This window comes from Podarcis liolepis (genome assembly GCF_965112155.1).
Source record: "Podarcis liolepis genome assembly, chromosome: 7".
Classification (NCBI taxonomy): Eukaryota; Metazoa; Chordata; class Lepidosauria; order Squamata; family Lacertidae; genus Podarcis; species Podarcis liolepis.
In genome coordinates, this window is record NC_139561.1 from 84,575,337 (window position 1) to 84,594,000 (window position 18,664).

The 18,664-nt window shown below is 47.6% G+C and overlaps 1 protein-coding gene across 1 annotated transcript; it reads right to left on the bottom strand.

Moving 5' to 3' along the window:
- Positions 1-560: 560 nt before the first annotated feature.
- CXCR3 (C-X-C motif chemokine receptor 3) lies at positions 561-16,851 on the bottom strand. The gene is made up of 3 exons (XM_083515950.1): positions 15,843-16,851; positions 10,546-10,675; positions 561-3,148 (listed from the first exon to the last, which is right to left on the bottom strand). The coding sequence occupies exons 2-3, from the start codon at positions 10,546-10,548 to the stop codon at positions 2,054-2,056; spliced, it is 1,098 nt and encodes a 365-aa protein (XP_083372076.1). The 5' UTR covers positions 10,549-10,675; positions 15,843-16,851; the 3' UTR covers positions 561-2,053.
- Positions 16,852-18,664: the final 1,813 nt, after the last annotated feature.

Consider the following 18,664-nt stretch of genomic DNA (forward strand, 5'->3'; position numbering starts at 1 on the left):
AAGAGTGCATACTGTACAGGTATTTTATACATGTTGTGTGATCAACCCTTTTCTGGTACTTGGGTGTCTGTAGTTTTCGACATTGTCCACAAAGTGGCGCATGGACTTTCATTTGGATGGACTCCCTTTTAATTTGTTATCTGCTAGGACCACATTCACACGTTTAAAGTGCTATGGTACCACTTTGAAGAGTCGTGGCTTCCCCCAAAGAATTCTGGGAGCTGCAGGTACAGGCACTCACCCATGACATATTTTCTTTGTGAGCACAGCTGTGGCAGATGAGATGCTCAGGCGCTCATGGAACCGACCGAAAAACCTTAGAAGATTCCTGCTATGTCAGACCAAGCACTCATCTAGCCTAGCATCATGCTTCTGACAGGGGACAGCTGGAAGCTGATGACCAGGGTGTGAAGGCATCAGTCTTCCCCACGTATTTGGCTCCAGCACCCGGTTCAATAGGCTCCCTTGGACATCCCATGGAAATATAACCAGGCTGGATCAGGCCAAACACCTATCTCAGAGCATCCTCCCAACATTTCTCCAATGAAAATAGGGACGTCTTATTCCATAATAGTTTTATTAGTTATACCCTGCCCATCTGACTGGGCTGCCCCAGCCACTCTGGGCAGCCTCCAACATATAAAAGAGCATAATAAAGCATTAAACATTTAAAAGCTTCCCTATACAGGGCTGCCTTCAGACGTCTTCTAAAGGTTGTATAATTACTTATCTCCTTGGCTGCGGGGTCGCAAAACTCCGTGCCTTCCAACATTTCTCCAATGAAAATAGAGACGTCCTAAGGAAAAGTGGGACATTCCGGGATCAAGTCAGAAGCTGAGACGGCTTCTGTGAATTTGGGACCGTCCCTGGAAAACAGGGACACTTGGAGGGTCGTGCATGGAAGCATGCAAGCTGCCTTGCCCCCGTGACTGAGTGGCCCTAGGCCACGTGATGTCAGCATGCCACCCACCATGTGTGGATGTCATGGGGCGTCCTGGCGTCATTCGCACACACAGCAGGGCATGCGGGTGTGTAATGGGGAAATTTGGGGTGGTGGCCCCCTGCCCCCACCCACTTGGCTCCCCTCTCTGGAAGGAATGTGCCCCTGGCCTGTGATCCTGCCTTTACTTGCATGGATGGAGAAATGTGTGTGCATATCAGAAACCTCACCTTTGCTGTATTCCCTCTCTGCCCCTCCCCAATACAAAAGTAAAAAAATGCACACTTGTTCCTTCACCTGCTTTTGCCTCTGGTCCCACCCACCACTGGGATGTGGCCCCCATAAGGGAACATGGCCCTTGGCGGAAAAGGATTCCATACCCCTGACCTAGCTAGACCAACACCCCACTCTCACTGTGGCCAACTAGACATCTGTGGGAATCCCAGAAGCCGGGCGTGAGCTCAAGAGAGCTCTCTGGTTCCATGTTGTTCACTGGGTGGAAGTTCCAAAGTTCCAAAAATATTTACATTCAAAATGTCTTGGGTGCGAGTCTCAGAGACTCTGAAGTCACAACTCTTCGTCTGAGACTTTGTGGTGAGGAAGTGAAGAAAAAAACAAAACCTGAACGTAAACACCAAAGGGGTGTGACTTGTGTAAGTGAAGTGTGAAATAGCTATGTTCACCAGAAAGCTTTCCAAAAAAAACCCCTAGAAAATCCTGGTGGATGGAAATGGACATTTCTCCAAACCCATATTTTGAAGGGTAGTTCTTCGGAATCTTGGAAGTCTACTTTTGAATTACGTTGAGGCCCAGACCTCAGGAGGCTCCATTCAGCGCTAGCCTAGTGATACCTTTTTCGCTGTTTTTAAAAAGCGGTACGAAAGAAACAACCGCTGCACACAGTGTGAACATTCATCTGACTGTCACCCCCGGCAAATAGGTTGTGAAGGGCGTGTGTGGGTGTTATTTCAGAAATCTGTAAACCCAGGTTGGTTGGTGTTGAGAGTGGGGCAAATGTAAATGCATGGGTGCATCGAGAAGGGATGCCACTTTCGACTCTCTTAAAAGCTGTTGGCTGGGAAACTCTGGATGAACAGGGAAACTCTAGGCTTCCTAGAGCCCCGAGTAGGAGGCCTCTGTGCTTTCAGACCAAGTTGAATCTCTCCTGTGGCTGGAGCTCCTGGCATGTCTCTGCAGGAACGCATGGCTGACGCAGCCAAAGGATTCGAGAAGGCTGAGGAACCTGTTCTGAAACTTGACGCCCACGAAAGCGTAGAGCAGTGGGTTGAGGCAGCAGTGGAAGAACCCCAAGCTGGTGGTGACCGTCTCGGCCATGTCCAGTTTGGCCTCCCACTCGCAATCCTTCTGCAGGGCGTTGAAGTCGATCAGGTTCTCGATAAACTCCACCAAGTGATAGGGAGTCCAGCAGAGGAAGAAGACCACCACCACAGCCAGGATGACTCTGAAGGCCTTGTTCTTCTTGGAGCCTTTGGAGTTCATGAGGCTGAGGATGATCCTGATGTAGCAACAGGTCATCGCTACCAGTGGGAGGAAGAAGGCAAGAAGTTGGCTGAAGATGCGGATGAAGAACTTGGCTGAGCTCGAGCCCGGGGGGAAATTGAGGGTGCACGAGGTGGTGTTTTGGCGGGAATCGGGTTCAGAGGTCAGGTAGATGAAATCCGGAAGCGTGAGGAGAATGCAGAGGACCCAAACGGCCAACGAGCTGAGGAAGATGAGAGAGGATCTGCCCCTGTTGTACATGCGAATGACGTAAACAATGGAGAGGTACCTGTCGAAGCTGATGCAGACCAGGAAGAAGATGCTAGCGTAGAAGTTGATCTTGAAAACGCTGCCAACCATCTTGCACATTACGTCCCCAAAGACCCAGCTGTGCACGGCCTGGACGGCCCAGAATGGAAGGGTCAAGACAAGGAGGACATCTGCGACAGCCAGGTGTAAGATGAACACATCCGTCCCAGGTAGGGATTCCTTGGCACGCAGCAAGACAGCAATCACCATCATGTTCCCACAGAGGCCCAGGAGGAAAATCAGGATGTAGAAGGGAGGCAGGAAATAGCGCCTGAAGGCCTGGATGGTGTCGGAGCCACAGAGCAAGGTGTCATTGTTGCTGTCATAGTAGTTGAGGTATGTGCTGTTGTCCATGAAAGAGGCAATGTCAGCTTCCTCACCTGGATTCCAGACATAAGACTAAAAAGGAATAATAATAATTGTTATGATTCCTCCTCACCACTATGAGCTGAATAAAGAGCATGAAATCCACTCTCGACTCTGAGTATATTTTAATAATAATAATAATAATAATAATAATAATAATAATAATAATTGTACCACGGCCATCTGACTGGGTTGCCACACCCATTCTGGGCAGCTTGCAGCATATACAGTGGCACCTTGGGTTAAGTACTTAATTCGTTCCGGGGGTCTGTACTTAACCTGAAACTGTTCTTAACCTGAAGCACCACTTAACCTGAAGCACCACTAGGATTCCCCAGCTGTTCCACTGGGACCCCTCCCCTCATTTGCCCCTCACCCCACTCCTGCGTCGCCTCACCGGCCCCACGACTCTAAAGCTTAGTTCTGAGAGTTGAAGAGGGGACGCTTAGCTCGTTGGTTCCTTGTGGTGTACGCACTTCATTTCGCTCGCCCCTCCACCATCTCTGGTGAAGGCGGTTTTGCAGGCTTTCAAGACACCACCACATCTTTCGAAACCTGTCAACAGAGTCATTCGGGGAACGAGTGAGCACAGCACAGAGGAAGACGCTTCTCTCGTTGTACCTTTGGCTCTCCAAAGTTAGCACATATTGGCAGTTTGTCTCCCCCTCCCCAAGTGTGGTATTATTGATTTGTTATTTAATTAGAGCATTTTTACCCCCCCCCCCAAAAAAAAGGCTCCTGGAGTGGCTTACAGACAATCAATCAAAACTAGACAGCCCCTCTCTGAGAAAACTTAGGTGCCAATTCTTAAATAATAGTTCTTATAATGACCCCCTCAGCTCGGGGGCATGAGGAAGTGCTTGATAGAGCTGGTTTGGGGGCAATCCTGATGGAAGGACCCTACTGCTCATCTCTCCCACTGAGGCAAAAGTATGGCAAAAGCAGAGTTGTCTTTTGACTCCCCTGCCCTTGCTTGAGGTACAGTACTTTCCTGTCTATAAGACGCCCCCATGTATAAGAAGCCCCCTATTTTGGGGGACTCAAGTGTAGGAAAATGGGGGGAAGTTGCCCAGAGTTGTTGAGCTATTTTGGGGAGGATTGCCCCAGAGTTGTTGAGTTTTTTTTGGGGGGAGGATTGTGAGCATCAACGAGCCCACCAATCATCTGAACGCAACACAACAGGAACCGCAAATCGCCCACCCTATTGCCGCAACAGCAGCCAATCCGCAGCAGCCCTGGACGCATCCATAACTCACTCGCAAAAACACCGCTGGCAATTTCCGCCTCGCGTCTCTCATCAGCCCTCCTTCCCCCGATGCACTACCCGTGTATAAGACGAGCCCCCCATTTTTGAGGTTAGTTTTCCAGGGGGGGGGACCTCATCTAATACACGGAAAAAATACGGTAATGTCATCACAGTATGTGTGTGTGTGTGTGTGTGTGTGTGTGTGTGTGTTTGTGTGTGTAAAAAAGAGAACAAAAGACAGGCAGTTTTGGAATTAGTCAGAGATATTCGCTGAGTTTTAGACTCCAAAAGCCCTTTCAGGGGTAATGACAGCATTGCCCTAAAAATCTGATAGGGGAGCAGTGAACTTTGAGGTGTTCATTAGTCCGACATCACTCAGCTTGTACTCAAGTACAGTGGTACCTCGGGTTAAGTACTTAATTCGTTCCGGAGGACCGTACTTAACCTGAAACTGTTCTTAACCTGAAGCACCACTTTAGCTAATGGGGCCTCCTGCTGCCGCCGCGCTGCCAGAGCACGATTTCTGTTCTTATCCTGAAGCAAAGTTCTTAACCCGAGGTACTATTTCTGGGTTAGCGGAGTCTGTAACCTGAAGCATATGTAACCTGAAGCGTATGTAACAAGAGGTACCACTGTATAACTGCAATCCCATCCATCGCAGAATCATCATAGATCTCCTTCCAAGCAAACAGAACCTTGGTGCAGGCTGGGTCCCCAGCATTTTCTCCATGTGGGGAAACTGGGGGTCATAGCAGGGCATTTTCCTTGCACACACAGAAGCCCCTGGGTTCAACCCCTGGCATTTCCAGGTACAGCTGGAAGAAACCAGTGTGCGAAATACTCTGGTAAAGGTAAAGGTAAAGGGACCCCTGACCATTAGGTCCAGTCTTGGCCGACTCTGGGGTTGCGACACTCATCTCGCTTTATTGGCCGAGGGAGCCGGCGTACAGCTTCTGGGTCATGTGGCCAGCATGACTAAGCCGCTTCTGGCGAACCAGAGCAGCGCATGGAAATGCCATTTACCTTCCCGCCGGAGCAGTAGCTATTTATCTACTTGCACTTTGACGTGCTTTCGAACTGCTAGGTTGGCAGGAGCCAGGACTGAGCAATGGGAGCTCACCCCGTCGTGGGGATTCGAACCGCCAACCTTCTGATCAGCAAGTTCTAGGCTCTGTGGTTTGACCCACAGCGCCACCCGCGTCCCTAGATGATGATTATTATTATTATTACCTAAATTCATACTTCCAGATAACCTGCTTGACCTAAGGGTGCAGCAAGAACCCTGCTGAATCATCTCTTATCGGGCCTAGAATGTTGATTCCCACAGTGGTCAAGTAAAGGACTCTTGGGAACATCATGAGCAGGACACAAAAGAACAGCTTTGCCCCCCTTCCTTTCTCAATTTTTCGCCCCCTCCTCTTTCTCGCATCACCTCCCCACCCATCTCTATTTCTTGCAACCTTATCTGCAACCTTATCTCTCCCCCTACATTGTCAGCAGCCATTTCCTCTCCGCACCTCCTCTCTCTCTCTCTCTCTCTCTCTCTCTCTCTCTCTCTCTCTCTCTCTCTCTCTCTCTCTCTCCCCCCCCCCTCTCTTTTGCCACTGCCCATCTCCATGTCTCCCTCGCTACCTTCTCACTGGTCCCTCTCCCTTCCTCACCCCCTCAACTTCCGCCCTGACACATCGCACCCTTTGAAGCAGCTTCCCCACCACAAGCACAAGACAATGGTTGCTGCACATCGTTTGCGATGCTCCTGAATCCACCACTGTACATAATTAGTTCTAGTAAACGATCCTGGCCTGCAGGACTGCGTGCCAGAGATGGCAGTTTAGGAGTGGGGGGGGGGGGAGTGTGTGATAGCCATGAGAAATAATACTTCTGCTCTGTCTCATACACACCAAACACACATGTGGGCTGCATTCCTGCAAGAGAACCAACTTTGGGTTAACCCAAGAATAGTAACTTTCCAGAACGCGGTTAAATGCGCACACACACTTCCAGGAAACACGTCAAATGTTGCTCTAAACAAGTTCAATGCAGGTAACAGCAAAAAGAAAAAAGAAAAGAAAAAGAAAGAGCCAAACACACATATTGCATCCTTTACTCCAGTGTAAATCTTCCCTTTTAAATTAACTGAGCTTTCCCCCCAGAATCAATTGTCATTATGCTCAGGGAGGGACAAGTATGGCAATTTTTTGTTCCTCCTCAGTTTCTCATTTTACACATTTTTTTCCAAAGCAATGTTATATAATGTCTGATTTCCCTAATACGTCCAATGCAATGCACACTTTATGGTAGCATATGCATTTCTGTAATAATAATAATAATAATAATAATAATAATAATAATAATAATAATAATTTTTATTTATACCCGGCCCTCCCCAGCCAAGGCCGGGCCCAGGGTGGCTAACAAGCAATAATAAAAACAAGTTGAATGAATACAACTTAAAAGCAAGATTAAAATACAACATTAAATTGTAGACGTTCGGATGTGCAAAATTCGGATGTGTGGGTTTCGAAGGACGGCTGCCTTTCAGTTTTTGTGTTGTTTTGGAGAACGAATTGAGTGAGCTTGCATTTAAGTGCGAACTGGGTCAAATTCCACCCTCCTCCTGAATTAAGGTCCAATGCCGCTCCTGATTCCGGCCGGCTCGTTTCAAGTCGACCAGGAGGATGAAATCTGATCACCGTAGGCAGCCGTCTTATGGGCTCTACAGCTTCAAACAGGCCCGGTTAAAAAGATTAAAAGAAGAAGAAAACTACTTTTGTCACTGTCGGCCAAGATGCAATGATCATGGAATGTGAAGAAGAAGAAGAAGAGTTTGGATTTGATATCCCGCCTTTCACTCCCCTTCAGGAGTCTCAAAGCGGCTAACATTCTCCTTTCCCTTCCTCCCCCACAACAAACACTCTGTGAGGTGAGTGGGGCTGAGAGACTTCACAGAAGTGTGACTGGCCCAAGGTTACCCAGCAGCTGCATGTGGAGGAGCGGGGAAGCGAACCCGGTTTCCCAGATTACGTGACTACCGCTCTTAACCACTACACCACACTGGCTCAAAGAGATCTGCTGTGAAAGTGCGCTGGGGGAGGGGGAACCTTTGGCTCCCATTCAGCTGTGAGCCCCACACTCTTGCCAGAGCTGTGCACTTCAAAATGCAGCCGTTGCTCCAGCCAGCTGCTCTGTACCAAGATAAATGTGGACAAGCCTGGGAGTTCAGGGGCAACAACACATGAGCAACCACGAAAGCAAAGGCCCTGTGTTCGATTCCTGGCACCTTGAACTCTGAAAGGAATCAGGCAGCAGGTGAGTCACCCCAGAGAGCCCCTGAGTCAGTCACAGTTTCCAGCCCTGATAAGTCTGTTCTGGCAAAAACAACAAAGGCACACACTTTACATTTACAGTGGTACCTCGGGTTAAGTACTTAATTCGTTCCGGAGGTCCGTTCTTAACCTGAAACTGTACTTATCCTGAAGCACCACTTTAGCTAATGGGGCCTCCTGCTGCTGCCGCACCGCCGAAGCACAATTTCTTTTCTCATCCTGAAGCAAAGTTCTTAACCTGAAGCACTATTTCTGGGTTAGCGGAGTCTGTAACCTGAAGCGTATGTAACCTGAAGCGTATGTAACCCGAGGTACCACTGTATAGCACTCCCCCCCCCCCACAAACACAAAGAATCCCAGGAACTGTGGTTTGCCTGCACACAGCTGCATTCCCCTGCACCCATAACAAACTACAGTTCCCGGGATTTCTTGAGGTGCGTGCATGGGCTTTAAATGTATGGTGTGCACATAGCTGAAGAGCCTTGAGTTGTGACATCCCATAAATGCACGCCGCATAGGTCACAGATGGACAGATAAATAGCCTGACCTGGTTTGTATCCTGCACAAGTTGGAAGGAGGCAATCAAGCTCCTTTGCCTCTCTCCAAACAGCTGATAGGAACAATCACGGATTTTTCTTAAAAGAAGAACTCTGCACATGCCTCTAGGGCAGTGAGATCAGGGAGGGAAGCATACGGGATGCCTTATTTTCTGTCAGCATCTTGACCCACTTAGCACAGCGTCGTCTTTTCTGACCTGCAGTCTCTCTCCAAAACTTAAACTGTTTTCAATGTATTTTAAAATGTCGTGACCCACCCTGGGACCTTAGGGTGAAGGGCAGGTAATACATTGAAACAAGATTTAAGAAAAATAGCAAAACCATTACTACAATCATGGCAAGCACAGTCAAAATCCAGCGACTAACAAGAAAAGCTATTACAGGTCATGTGTTGCAAATGAAAGTCAACTGCAGCAGCAGCAGCAGTCTCTAAAATAGTTATGTATGAATCTCTGTTCTACAGTTGCAAGCCCCCACCCCATTTATTTCAATATAAGTGTCATAAATATCCCCATGTGGCGTATCCATTTCATCAGTAACGTTGGTTTGTTGCTCATGAGAGTTATCTTCTTGAGGATTAGAGACATATATAGTATCACCTGAAATAGGTTTAGAGGGGGTTCTCTGTTTTGCTCCTCTGTAGCTTTAGAGGAAACAAATCTGAGACTGGAATCCTTCGAACACCAGGGAGTGAGCTTCCTTGAGCTCAATAGGACTCCCTGCTCCCCAATTGTATGCACATAGGATCAGGCTGATAGGAACAATCACAGGTTTTTCTTAAAAGAACTCTGCACATGCCTCTAGGGCAGTGCGATCAGGGAGGGAAACATAGGGAATGCCTTATAGATCAAACCTCTCCATTCTTAAGGAAATCAGCCCTGAGTGCTCACTGGAAGGACAGATCCTGAAGTTGAGGCTCCAAGACTTTGGCCACCTCATGAGAAGAGAAGACTCCCTGGGAAAGACCCTGATGTTGGGAAAGAGGAGAAGGGGACGACAGAGGATGAGATGGTTGGACAGTGTTCTCCAAGTTACCAGCATGAGTTTGACCAAACTGCGGGAGACAGTGGAAGACAGAAGTGCCTGGCGTGCTCTGGTCCATGGGGTCACAAAGAGGCAGACACAACTAAATGACTAAACAACAACAACAGCAACAACAAGGATCAGGCTGCAAAATAATCTCAGAAGGCAAATCTGGATGGGTGGCTGTCCGTGCTTTTGGCAATGTTGCTTCTCGCGGCACAACTCTTGATTCTTTAAATGTCTCAGAGGGGCTTATTAGAACGGTGATGCTGGAAGTTTGAATCTAATATCTGGGATATGGCACCTGTGGTCCTCTAGGCAATGCTGAACTCCCAACGTCCGTCAGCCCAGCCAGCGTGGTCAGTGCTGGGAGTTGCAGTCTAACAACATGTGGAGGGCTACAGATTCCCCATTTCTGATCTGAATGCAGCCTGATATTCAGCTCCATTCAAACAAGGCTAGCAGTCTAGTGAGAACAGCTCCTACCTTCAATGCCCTCTGGCAAACTGTGTGTTCCTAAATTATTTCACATGGGGTAGCTCAGTGGGTAGATCACGAGACTTTTAACCCCAGGGTTGTGGGTTTGTGCTCCATGCTGGGCAAAATATTCCTGCATTGCAAGGTGGGGGTTGGACTCTTGCGGCCCCTTGCAACTCAGCCATTCTATCATTCTGTCCCCACGCTTGTTTTTTCAAGGCATCAGGCTCCCCACCCACCCATGCTCTGTAAAATTTTGCGTTCCCTGCCCACGGCTTTATGGGATGTGCAGTCTACAAACCTGCGTAGCCCCATCAAAACCCAGACCACAATATCACCAGCTAAGTGTTATTGGTAGGTTTTCTTTCATATTAGTAACCCACTTTAGGCAACTTCTCTGTGGATGGGGAAAATGACACACACAAACACACACACATACCGTATTTTTCGCTCTATAAGACGCACCAGACCACAAGACGCACCTAGTTTCTGGAGGAGGAAAACAAGAAAAAAAATATTCTGAATCTCAGAAGCCGGAACAGCAAGAGGGATCGCTGCGCAGTGAAAGCAGCAATCCCTCTTGCTGTTCTGGCTTCTGGGATAGCTGCGCAGCCTGCATTCGCTGCATAAGACGCAAACACATTTCCCCTTACTTTTTAGGAGGGAAAAAGTGAGTCTTATAGAGCAAAAAATACGGTAACAATTAACCCAGTTTTAAGAGCAAAGTAGATTAGATTCAGCACTGTCTATGCCTTATTTGATTATATAATCACAAATATAACCAGAGATGGAGAAACTCACCATAGCTAGAAGTGTTTAGACTTCACGCAGCCCAACGGAGTACACGGGAGGAGGTTCTTCAGAAGATGGAGCCTTTCATCTGGCCTAGACCATTTTATATCCTCTCTCTGCTGAGCGGAGGGCAGGAAGTCTGTTGAGGTAAAAGTATGGTGTGATTGCACAGCATGAAAGGGGGCTGGAGATTTGCCTCCCCCTGGCCTGCCAAGGCTCCTGACATCGTGCAGAGTGCGTGTCCCCCTCCTCTCAGCGATGACTGGATGGGTCGAAGAATCCAGGGCAGAGAGAAACCTCCCAATGAGGCTTTGAAAGAGGCCCTTCTCAATAAGAAATTCAGCATCAAGTGGAAAGTAGGAGTGAAACCTACTTTCCCTCAGTGGAATCCATTATGTACATTAAAAAGGGGAAAGAAAGCTGTGTGTGTGTCTGTGTGTGTGTGTGTGTGCACGCGCATGCATACTTGAAGCCAGAAGCTGATAAACTATATTTCATCACAATGAATCATTAATTGATTTAGGATCACCAACTGTTTTTACCAAACCTGTTCCCCTCACCAGATGCAAACATGTACAGAGATCTTGTATTTTTAAAGCGCATGTAGAAGAAAGAGAGCGTTGTCTCAAGTGCATGAAAAGATGAAATCTTCCTCCTAAGTGTACATCACCCGAGTCACCCGGAATAGGCATCGCAAATGTTTATTAAACGCATAAATTGTTCAGAACGTGGCAGGAATCCACCCAGCACTCGTGAGGAAATGTGGCATGATCAAATGAAACTTTAACACATGACATGATAAAAGCCAGTGATTTTATCAGGGCAAGTTGTTTACTGTTGTAACAGCTGTTTTCTCAAAATGTATCTTCTGTACCATGAAAATAAATAAAAACTCTGTGTGTGTGTGTGTGTGTGTGTGTGTGTGTGTGTGCACGCGCGCGCGTGTGTGTGAATAGGCATCGCTACATATTGCAGAAGTGTTTCGCATCAGAAAGGACTCACCCAGGCCACCTTTTGCACCACACTTTCCAAGCACAGATCCAGTATTTAAATCTCTTTGTCTGAGCATTCTATTTCTCTCTTTCTTTTTTGAGGGTGTCCAATTCTTTCCCTGGGAAAACCTGAGTTTTGCTGCTGAATCAGAGCAAATGGCAAACCCGGGGGGGACGGGACTGGTTGCTATTTTCTCCGATTCAATGGTAAAACATGGGTTCGCCCAACGAAAGCACAGGGACCAAAAAAAGAGAGAACTGCTTGGAAAATATGGCACAAAGGGAATTCTGGAGGAGCCCCCAGTCTGCACCAATTATGCCTGATTCACTGAAATATCACACATCACAGTATCAATATGGGTTTTCATATGTGCTAGCTATACAAGTAGTAGATCCTGCAAATCCAGTCAAATGTTACCATCATATTGCCATAGTATTCATAGACTGGCTCCTGAATCAAAAATAACCATTCATGGCTCAGATTGCAACTGCCCCTGTTTTTCATATTTAGCTAACACCTAAGGTCTTCCACAGACACGGGTGGTGCTGTGGGTTAAACCACAGAGCCTAGGACTTGCCAATCAGAAGGTCGGCGGTTCGAATCCCCGTGACGGGGTGAGCTCCCGTTGCTCGGTCCCAGCTCCTGCCAACCTAGCAGTTCGAAAGCACATCAAAGTGCAAGTAGATAAATAGGTACCACTCCAGCAGGAAGGTAAACGGCGTTTCCGTGCACTGCTCTGCTTCGACAGAAGCAGCTTAGTCATGCTGGCCACATGACCCGGAAGCTGTACGCCGGCTCCCTTGGCCAATAAAGCGAGATGTGCGCCGCAACCCCAGAGTCGGCCATGACTGGACCTAATGGTCAGGGTCCCTTTACCTTTTAAGGTCTTCCACTGCAATGTGGTTGAAACGCAGCTACAATAGTGCAACCTTCACAAGGGCCACTAAAAGTTTAGGTCTCCCTACCCGTCACCTTCTCCTTTCATCTCACTCTGAATCACAGCAAGGCTTCTGCCTTGAGCCTGAACTTCAAAATCAGAGCAAGGTCTCTGTGCATTCCCACCAGCCTCTGTTTTAACAGCTTGCCCGGCAGGATCGATGACGCGAATCCCTTTCTAGCACAGGGCTAAAGCCTGTGGTTCATTATTATAAGCGCAGGAGCAGCGACTGGTAAAATGGTTGGCAACATTGTCCTGAAGGTAGGCTGAATCCAGTGCCAAGCCTTGGCTGGACTGAACCTGAACCCAACAGGCAGAACCTTAGGCAAAGTGCAACCCAAATTGGAACCGAATTGAAACACTCCCTATCTGAGTAGATTTGAGCCGGTTGGGATTCTGCTGGTGAAAGGCTCCCTAACAGCTGCACATTTTCTTGCTATGTGCCTGCAGTCAACTCTACTTTATCTGTTGCCTTACAAACAGGAGTAGCTGGATCAGAGGGAGTGTACTGGCTGGCTGTATTGACATTTGGAATCTTCTTCGGCGATCACTCGTAGCCGAGTAAGATTGTCTTCCATGAACGGTGTGTCTGTAGGTGACTATGGAGGCCAATTCTGGATCCACCCGTCTTTCCACAGTGGGGACATTGGTTTCCAGGTAGGAGTTGATCACAGTAGGGATTTGCCAAATTTGCCTTCCTCTTAGCTCATTTCTCCCTTTCATCCTGAGTTCATGCTTCTTCAAAGTCCATGATGCCTTTGGTAAAGGCTATTTTCTAATTGGAGCGCTCGCAGGCCAGTGTTTCCCAATTTTCTGTGCATTTCTTTTTAGATTTGCCTTGAGAGCATCTTTAAACCTTGATTGACTACATGGAATTGGCAGAAATGACTGACAGAATCCAAGACCAGGAAGAAGAGTCGGTGGAAGAAGATTGGAAGAAAATTAAAGATTATTTACAGAAATATTGTAAAATTAATGAATGTTAGAAGGATGTTGGATAGAAATTAAGTGGTTTCCAGCTGTAATGCTTTAAGAGAATATGAAAAAAGGCTTATAAATGGGTAAAAGCTTAATGGTAAGGATTTGCTGAGCTAATAAACCTAAGTGGAATACAAAAAAGGGAGGTATGAGGAGGTCCAGGGAAATAAGCTTAAGGAAAATAAGAAACGGAAAATTAATGTGTTGTTGTTTTTTAAACTGTTTTTATTTTGTTTTTTTGTTTTTCTTTTTCCATTTTTATTGTAATATGTTAAAAAATCTTAATAAATATCTTATAAAAAAAAGAGAGAGAGCATCTTTAAACCTCTTTTGTTGTACTGGAATAACCCAGGCCAGACTGAAGAGAAGTGAAACTCTTGATTTTAAGAAACGCAACAGTTTCTTTTCCAGGCTCAGATCGTCAAGAAACTTTAACTTTTAACTTTGTGTCCGTACACTCAAGACAATACGCATAAATGAATGTTCAGCCTGAATTCTGCCGACTGGGCATTTGAAGTCATATCTGTAGAACTGATGAAACCAGGAGGAGCAATTAACTAGCAAAGGTGTGAAAACATTCCATTGTGGACAGCCATCAGAAACATTTCTGGCTGATGTTTTTTAAAAAAAATTAAAAAAAAATTAAAACATGCCAAGAGAGAACAGGAATAAATATGTACAGCTAATTTACCACCGTTTCGTAACTTAACCAATCTGAATTTGTTCAGGAGGCCCACAAGCTGGCCATCTCTTATCTGCACCCAAGGTTGCCCATTGTTCCCTGCCCTACCCTGGCCAGACATTTTAAATGACTGAATCACACTTACATGTGCATCATGGGAAAGGGCAAGAGCATCTGTTTTGCATGCAGAAGGTCCCAGGTTCAACCCTCAGTATGTCCAGGTAGGGCTGTGAATGTTCCTCTCCTGAATTCCTGGATGGCCACTGCCATTTAATGTTGACAAAAGCTAGATGGACCAACCTCTGCTGGGCGTAAGGCAACTTCCTCTATGAAAGTTGTTGCTGCTGCTGCTAGTATTATTATTACTATTTCCCACGTCTCCTCCAAGGAGATGCACGCATGGTTCTCCCCCTCCCTATTTGTGTCCTCATGAAGAAGAAGAAGAGTTTGGATTTGATATCCCGCCTTTCACTCCCCTTAAGGAGTCTCAAAGCGGCTAACAATCTCCTTTCCCTTCCTCCCCCACAACAAACACTCTGTGAGGTGAGTGGGGCTGAGAGACTTCACAGAAGTGTGACTGGCCCAAGGTCACCCAGCAGCTGCATGTGGAGGAGCTGGGAAGCGAACCCGGTTCACCAGATTACGAGTCCACCGCTCTTAACCACTACACCACACTGGCTTCTGACATCATGACAAGGCAAGTCAGGCTTCGAGAGACTGGGACTGGCCCACAGTGAGTTGAGTCCAGAGGCACTAGCTTCTCCAGAGGATCGGGGGAGCCCTGTGTGACATTGAACATTGTCCTCTGAATATTTGGGGCGGTGAAATTGCCTCGGCCCCTAGGAGTCGGCGCCTATGGTTGAGTGGGAGGATTTGAAGCCTAGTTTTCCAGGTCTTGGTCCAACATTCTAGCCAATACACTTGTTTCACACAAGCTGGCTACCTGCAGCAGGAGTTGAGAACCCTCTTTCAGCCTGAGGGTTGGCTTCCCACCTGGCCAATCTTCCAAGTGCCAAAGGTTCCAGAGGCAAAGTGGGGTGGGTGGGGCAAGATGTTGTGCCTCTTGCTGTGATGGCCTGGGATTCGGACTCGGATGCTGAACCTGAGGGATCCCATCCTGCACAGGATTCCCCGCCTCCAGAACCAGCTGAGCCGGGGCTGGGGCTTGAGCCTGAAGGGTCCTCACCTGTGCTGGATCCTCAGGTGCAGCACCAGCTGAGTCTGCTCTGACTCCTGAGGTGATGGAGGACCCATTGCCTGCTGGTGCTCCACTCTCAGCCCCGTCAGGGGAAGCTGGGGTTGCCTCTGGGTCCAGTAACCCTCCAGCCTCTCCTGAGCTGCAGAGGCTCAGGGCAGAGAGGCGGAGGGAACTAAGTTCCCGCAGGAGGAGTGCTCGCCTCCAGGCCAGGAGAGGCGAGTTACCAGAGGATCGGGGCCGCCCTATGCCTCGGGGCAGATAAAAGCCGGCCAGCCCCAGTCCCAAGTTGCGGGAGCAATATTGTTGGTTGCTAGTTCCTGCCTGAACCCTGTCCTGCTTTTCTGCCTGAGCTCCTGGCCCGCCCTGGTTCCCTGCTTGCAAGCCTGTTCCTGACTTCACCCGACTCCCTGCCCTGCACCCAGCTTCAGCTATAACGCACTGCCTCCACGTTGCACCTTTGACCACGGACCGGACTTGGACCTCGCCTCTTGGGTAACCCACGGGACCAGCACACTTACCTTTGATGCAAGTGACAGAAGCATCCGCATCGCATGGCCTCTTGCTGAAATTCTTGAGGGGACCTCATTTCCTCTCCACGGAGATCCCAAGAGGGCTGATTGCCATTCCTGCACTCCAAGATCTTGAGAACTTCAGACACATGCATGCACAGGAGCATGGTGTGAAACTGGTTCTTGCTTCCGCTCAGCAAAAGTGGGAAGTGTGTGGGGTGGATCTCTGGAAACAGAGGAGGAAGAGCTCAGGAGCTGCGCAAGAGCCGCAAGTGGAGATTTGGCAGAGCGAAATGGTTCACATTGGCAAGAGTTGCAGAGATAATGAACACTGAAGGTCACTGTCTGACTTGAAATATCCAGTCAAGCTGTTGTCTGCAGGTGGTAAGAAGTGTCTTCTGGGTGAGACAAAATGGCCACCTAGTTCAGGATCCTGTTCCCAGAGTGGCCGAAACAAAAGACAGATAAAAGGGGTAGCAGAAAGAAGGAGAGAAGGGGTGGTCCCTCCCACTTTTGCTCCGGCCCCACTCGCTACAGGCTTCATCCTGCTCTCAGTTGGTGTGTGGCCCTGAAAGATAGACTCTGAAGGAATGTGTACAAAAACTTGGTCTACACTCTAGTTCTGTGATACATCCACATTTCCTCCAGTTCCTTAGACAGGGATATACACATCAAGTACAGTGGTACCTTGGTTTAAGAACAGCTTAGTTTATGAACAACTTGGATTGAGAACACTGCAAACCAGGAAGTAGGTGTTTGGTTTGTGAACTTTGCCTTGGAATAAGAACATTCTCCACTTCCTGTTGAGTGTGTTCCATTTGTAAATTGAGTCGCCCACTGCTATGGGAAAGCACACCTTGGTTTAAGAATGCTTTGGTTTAAGAACAGACTTCCGGAATGGATTAAGTTTGTAAATCAAGGTTCCACTGTAATCTAAAATTGACAATACCTACCCAGTGAAGACACAGGTGGCACTGTGGGTTAAACCACTGAGCCCAGGGCTTGCTGATCAGAAGGTCGGTGGTTTGAATCCCCGTGACGGGGTGAGCTCCCGTTGTTTGGTCTCAGCTTCTGCCAACCTAGCAGCTCGAAAGCACACAGTGCAAGTAGATAAATAGGTACCGCTCTGGCGGGAAGGTAAACGGCATTTCCATGTGCTGCTCTGGTTCGCCAGAAGCGGCTTAGTCATGCTGGCCACATGACCCGGAAGCTGTACGCCGGCTCCCTTGGCCAATAAAGCAAGATGAGTGCCACAACCCCAGAGTCGGCCACGACTGGACCTAATGGTCAGGGGTCCCTTTACCTTTACCCAGTGAAGAAACAGAGGGACAAAGTCAAAGTGTAACCCAGAAGAGGGTTGATGTGGTGCAGCAGTGAGAGTTTGGGATGTGGACAAAGATGATCTGAAGTGAAGACCAAGGGAGCAAGAGTTGCAATTTCCAAGTGCTGGAAAGATTTCCAAACAAATAGCCTTGAATTTTGTTGGCATCCGTCTGTCTCGGGAGTTAATGGAGGAGAGGGCCTTTGGGGGTGAAGTCAAATGCTTAGAAGGTTGCAGCACCCGCTGTGGCTTTAGAAACTGATATGGGAGAGACATGTTTTGTTGCAGCTGGGGCAGATGGAGGTGTCTGGTTGTGCTTCTGCAGACAAACCATGGTGTTTCTTCTCTCTGTGTTCCTCCCAGAGGTCATTCCTCCTTTGGTCGCTGCTATGGATGCACAACCTGATGCAAGGGATTCACACATGGCAGGCTGAAGTTAAGACCAAACTCTCTGCAGACTTGGACAAAAGGGTTCTTGAGTCTCTGTAGAGCTTCTTGGTGTGCTGTCAAGGTTGCATCATCTGCAGACACCATCTCTCAGAGAAAGGCCCACCACGATTTTTTCTTGGTGCACAAACATGCCAGGTTGAACAGACCCCCACTCTTCTTTGATGCAGCTTCAACCATCTTCAGTCGAGCTGAAGGCACATGAGAGCCACAGGGAGAAAAAAATGCCAAAGGTAGCCTGGAACCTGCAAGGAAGATGCTTATTACAATATTTTTTGCTCTATAAGACTCACTTTTTCCCTTCTAAAAAGCAAGGGGAAATGTGTGTGCGTCTTAGGGAGCGAATGCAGGCTGCGCAGCTATCCCAGAAGCCAGAACAGCAAGAGGGATTGCTGCTTTCACTGCACAGCGTTCCCTCTTGCTGTTCTGGCTTCTGGGGTTCAGAATATTTTTTTCTTGTTTTCCTCCTCCAAAAACTAGGTGCGTCTTGTGATCTGGTGCGTCTTATAGAACAAAAAATACGGTAATTAAAAAGTGGAACGAGCAAGATTTTATTTATTTGTCTGCTCAATTCTTCCAACTGATGATGTTATCCTAGATGATTTATTTGCAACAATCCTCAACGCCACTTTACGTTCAGCTAATTGGTTTGCATTGAATGAGACTGTTCCTTTTGCATGCCTTTCTTTAAATTTAATAAAAATAATTCAAACCAGCAAAGCCAAAAGTAATATGCACAGAGCAGTTGCTCAGCAGGTTCTTCCCCCCAATCTGAGCTCAGATTCCCAATTTGCATAGCAGACATAGGAGGAAATAACTCTCTGGTTCAGTTCTCCTTCCCCTCGTTCTTCATATGGTCTGCTGCATTCCGGTCCTTAAAAAAAGTTAGGCAAGCAGGTAGGTAGAGTATTGCAAGCCTGTTCAGATATATAGAATATTAGCATGTGTTTTAATCTGTTTTTAAGCTTCCTATCGGTACTATTTTTTGAATGTTTGAAACAATTGTTTTTACCTATTTTGCCAATAATTTTATTGCGCTATTCTTTACACAAACCGCTTTGAG